Here is a 5,429-nt window from a genome sequence, read left to right as displayed (position 1 = left end):
CATAAACACTCTTAATTCTTCATAGCATGGAGGGTTTGTGGTATTTCCAATGACTGATTCCCATTCCTTACGAGTATGTAAATCGAAAAGTTCAATTATTTGATGCACAAATAAATCGTTTTTTGCTACGGGCCTTTGGATTTCCTCTAATGCAGCAACGGTTTGCAGCATTCCATTAAAGATTTTTCACAATTTAAATGCATTTTATCTTTTCATTTTCGACAAATTTGAAAAGGTGGTAAACACGGAGCGCACGAGCAAGCGCTTAATATCGTAGTGTTCCTGAAGCATGGTCCACACGCGTTCGTAATTCCCTGCAGTTGTTGGGATGTTTCTTGTTAATTGTTCCACTTCCCCCTTAAGACTGTTTCTTAAGTAGTGGAATTTTTGGATTTCTTTTAATGAGTTATCAGTTCCCACCATTGATTGGAAAAGATCCTTAAAATTTGGCCAATCCTCGAAGCGTCCCAAAAAAGTAGGCAACTGCAACCTTGGTAACTGGCTTCGAAGGGGCTCCGAACTGCGCGAAGGTTCCGGCGCTCCTGAATTTCCTGCTGAGGGCGACAATGTAATCATCATCTCTTCCAAGGTAGCCCGCTGATTATAATAAGCCTTTTCCACTCCTGCATAATGATTTTTGGTAATGTAGGCATGGGCTTTCACCTGATCCCAGTGTTCATTTCTCAGTTGATCATGGATTTTTTCAAATTTCTCCCAATTAGCATCCAGCTGACTGAGTCTAATTTCTATTGCGCTAGTTGATATTTTTGCTGTTTCCAGCTTACGCAAATTGTCTACGGCTCTTGCAATGCGGCCGTACAACTCCTGTTGATTATTAATTAATGTTTCGTGCTTTTGACTCATTGTGGTAAATTGTTGTAAACTTGAATAGTATAAATGACGCACTGATTCACACTATCCGGCTCGAAGGACCAAAAAATGTTAGAGTTTTCAATAACACTTCACAAAATTTGCAAAAATTAGAAAAAAGTTTATTAAAAAAGAATGTACAAAAAAATAATAAGGATAAAATAATATGAAGAAATAATAAGTACTTGCTGGCTTTGATGCACGCAAACAAGCCTGGCAAGAGTACGGAGCACGCAAAATACTAAGTATGCTATGTCGAAGCTGACAACTATGCTTTGCAAAGCGATACGATCTTTCTGCATTGAAATACAAAGAGCAACTAACTAATCGGCACGGAGGCTAGCAATGCCTGGTTGCCCTACCTTTGTTCTTAAGGACGTATGCATAATATTACGAGATGGCCCGGGTTCTCTGAAAAATGACACTTATCAGGCGGTTTACGTGACCGGATATTTAGTTATAAATTTCTCAGTGACAGCAAGCAATAAAACTAAAGCACGGCGCCAGCAAGTAATAAAAGAAAGGAGCAAAAAAAGAGAAAGTTTCCAAACGCACAAAGTTTTCAAAGGCACAAATATCATATTACATTTTAGCATTTTTTTATTTTCTAACAGCTTCTTTGGTGACAGTAGAAAAGTAAAACAATTATCTTTGAAAAAACAAGATAAAAATAACAGTACGCTATATTTCATGGACATAATAAATATGTACGTTAAATAATCAATATCTAGTCCAATTAATCTTTTTACCATGTTTTCTTAAAGATAATTTTTTTATTCTTCTACTGTCGTCAAAATAGCCAATCTGTATTATTTTCCTTCTATATACGATCCAGTACGTCATATTTCAAAAACGTAATGAATATACAGGGTGTCCGGTATAAGGTGTCTTTTCCGTAAACCATGGGTAAATGGGAAGAATACAAGTCGAAAAGTCCAATACCATTTTCCGAAACTCGTAAAAAGTACCGAGTAAGAACATCACAAAGTTTTAGCAAAAAGAGCGGAGAAGGTGGCGCGGGAGGCGGGGTCAGCGGGCGGTAGAAAAAGAAAGTGGGGGCAAGCTCCGCGCGACTACTGTCGCGCGGTGGGGGGAAGCGGGGCCAACGCGTGGTGAGATGGGAAGGCTTTCCGGGGGAAAGCGGGTATCAAAACGAGCGTTTTTGTAAATAATCCTGAATTAACAAATTCATATCTTTTACAAAAATGAAAATTATCAAGTAACTATCAACTCGGAATTACCGATACTTGGTTTAAAAGTTAAAAAAAATCATTTTATTGTTTAAACAATGGTTTAAACAATTTTTTTGTAAAAAAGTCACTTTTGCTTTGGTGTGCCTGACACTGCTGTAGGCAGTAGAGCTTGATGGCCATAAATTAATTCAAATGGTGTGAAATCTGTAGCTGTGTGTGGCGTAGTATTATACGTTTTTTAAAAGTTTTTCAAATTTAGAAGTTATTTACAAAAGTAAGATTATTGTCATATTTATAGAATAGATCAATATCTTATATTAATGTGGTTACAAGGTTTTTAAACTAAAGAGTAGTAAATTTAAAAAGAAAAACTGTTATATCCCGAGCCCTTAGCAACAGAGGCTCGGGAATAACGCCGGAATGTCGCACGCGCGCGACCGTTTAGCTTGATCGGCAGAATACCGCCGATCAAGGTAACCCGGCATTTCCGGCCGGGACGCGAAGTCCGAGGACAGTCACGGTTGCCACCCGCGATTCCGCTGATTGCTATGAATTTTGGCATAGCAACAGTAGGAGATATATAGGGTCAGCCGCGGCCCGGACAGTCAGTCGCTACCAAGATTTACGCATAGAATTTATAATATAAAATAGTTAGTGCGAAGTGGCTATCTGTAAGAAGAAGGAAAATAAAAGGAAACTCAAGTTAGCACAAGACGACTTTTATTTCAAGTTATAACCAAATTCCTCCGGAGAACGAACCCCACGGCACCCTCGCGGTGCAACACTAACAACACTAACGCGGTGCAAAAACTAATACAATATAATTACTCCATAACAGAGTATATTAAACTATAACATGTAATATTAAACTAAATCTAAAAGAAATTTATAAATTTTAATAACTAAAATATATTTTTTGGTTTTTATTTATTTTAATCATTTTTTTGTTGCTGTTTTATATCAATTTTATTTCTATCCAATCATAATCTTAATTAAGATTAACACTTTTAATATATAAAAATAAAGTAATAAAATTAGAACGAAGCAAACAAAATAATAAAGTAATTATATAACTGAGTAAATCTATAACACTATAATGTAACTATTAAATTCAACTCTGACATTTCTCTCAAGATATGCTCCATTCTTTCATGTGGTCTCAATGTTCTTATCCGCTGAATACAGTGTTCTCTTCTTCCATGTATTAGTGGATTAAACGTTCCATTAATTGTGACTCCATATCTGTCACACTGTTCTATACGGGTTCTATCAAGTATAACAGAAGAGTTATAAGCAGCCAAATAATAGGTCCATATTTGATCAAAAGGGGTAACTCTATCACAGGAATGCAAAACATTGTCAGTTAATATGGCAATAAGGACCAGCTGTGGGTGGATATTAACTTTGTAATCTCCATCTCTGTAGGCCTTCCTCACAACAGAAGGAAACATTGGAGAAAATAAGACATTTGGGCAATTAGGAGGAAAGTCACTCTTTGAAAAGATCACTCTACCATGTCCTATGTGGAACATGTTATGTAGTGAGTTGGGCAAAGCATGCTGCTATTCTAGGCAAAGTCACTACCTCAGGACCTGTGGCCTCAGCACGCCTTCTCCTATCTTGACCCTCATTTGATCTAATGTGGTATTTGGTGACCAGCATTCTCATAACCATGGTGAAGTCGTTAGCACTCTTTTTGCATATCTTATCAATAACAGCCCCACGGTTCAGGAAAACAGCAATTAAGAATGTTATATCATGGATCAATGATTCATGATTTGTGAATGTCTATTCATCCACATTGTCTCCTACTTCATAAGTTAATCTATATTGCACTAAATTAACTTGATATCCTTCTCCATGGAATCTTATTATTCGTTTTAAGAGCAGAGATGGATCAAAGCCTTGGTACCTGTAGGCAAATACCATCCTAGTCATAAGACTTTGATTGGTTTGACTATCATCAAAGAACACTGCGTTAACTAATAAGTTCCAGTGTCTAGGAGTTAAACCAGCCATTGTTAACATAGATTTAATTGATCTATGAAAGGAACAACTCGTAGAGTTCGAATCTGCAATTTCTTTCTCTTTCCAAATTTTCTGTATAAACTTATTTCCAAAGTTCCAAATTGTTAAGATTCTGACTTCTAGATTTTATATTAAAAGCAGTATGTTCCATTAAATTAGCATTAATTTCATGCTTGAAAAAGTCTCTCATAAAGGCAGTCATGTTAAAAACAGCTTGAGCTATCTCATCTGTTAATTCAACTGGTGTTAGTGTTAATGGTCTATTCGGGTTGACAGCTCCTCTTTCCTGAGCAGGAGCAGTAGCTCGCTCAGTTCTGGCTGCAGGCCCCACTGCTGCACCAGAAGGTCCAGCAATAGGCTCATCATCATCAATAGTGTTATTGTCCTGGTCATGTGGTTCAGACATCTTTATCTCTATATCTGACTAATCTTGCTGATATGTCTGTGGTGGCCTGATAGTGATCAATAGAAATGTCCTAGGATACTGTGTTGAAGATAGTATCTTTGATTGTCTCCCTATACTATTCATTGCTATTATTTCTCTTCTCAGATCTTTTATATCTTTTACTATACTTTTCTGGTGTCTCGTTGTTAATTACAGATTAGTTAAAAAGACACTTAGCTCATTTAGAGCAATAAAATAAGAACTTAGAAGCACCCAACTAAGGGAATTTTTATGTCTTAAGTTATTGTCTAAAAGGTCCCTAAGGATTGACTGATTCTCAACAATCACCTGTAAGGACCTTTTCAGTATTGCACAAAAGCAATCTTTTGCCAAACACCTACAAAGCATATACGAATCCTTTGCAATATTTATTATCTAGATTTACTAAGACTACATATAGTGTGCCTGTCAATGTGCGCGCGTATATATATTCGGCGAGTGTTCGGTGCGATCTTTCTAACGCACCATTTGTTTCGGAGTGGTAGGCGGTTGTTTGGATTTTTTCAATCTTCCGTAGTTTACATGTTTGTTTAAACATTTCGCTCGTAAAATTTGTCCCTTAGTCCGTGAGCAATTTCTCCGGTATTCCATGCTCAAATACGATCTTCGTTATAAACGCTTTCGCTACTGTCAGCGCTTCTTGGTTTGTAATCGGAATTGCCTTACTAAATTTCGTCAAGGTGTCTTGAAACGTTAAAATATACTTGTTCCCTTCATTTGATACGGAAAATAGCCCTACAATATCAAGGACGCATTTTTCGAAAGATCGCTTCGGCGTATCTGTTATCGTTAATGGCATTTTTGTTTGCCGGCTTAATTTATTTTTCTGGCATGTTTCGCACTTTTTAATATATCTTTCAACGTCTTTTGCCATTCCATGCTAATTGTGTTTC

General features: G+C 36.9%; 1 protein-coding gene across 1 annotated transcript; it reads right to left on the bottom strand.

Moving 5' to 3' along the window:
* Positions 1-204: 204 nt before the first annotated feature.
* LOC139113899 (uncharacterized) lies at positions 205-864 on the bottom strand. Its single transcript, XM_070675346.1, has one exon. It carries the CDS (start codon positions 862-864, stop codon positions 205-207), a length of 660 nt encoding a protein of 219 aa, XP_070531447.1.
* Between the last annotated feature and the right edge of the window lie 4,565 nt (positions 865-5,429).

Source organism: Cardiocondyla obscurior, linkage group LG03 (assembly GCF_019399895.1).
Source record: "Cardiocondyla obscurior isolate alpha-2009 linkage group LG03, Cobs3.1, whole genome shotgun sequence".
Classification (NCBI taxonomy): Eukaryota; Metazoa; Arthropoda; class Insecta; order Hymenoptera; family Formicidae; genus Cardiocondyla; species Cardiocondyla obscurior.
The sequence above is the reverse complement of the archived record's forward strand: the minus strand, read 5'-3'. Positions and strand labels throughout refer to the sequence as shown.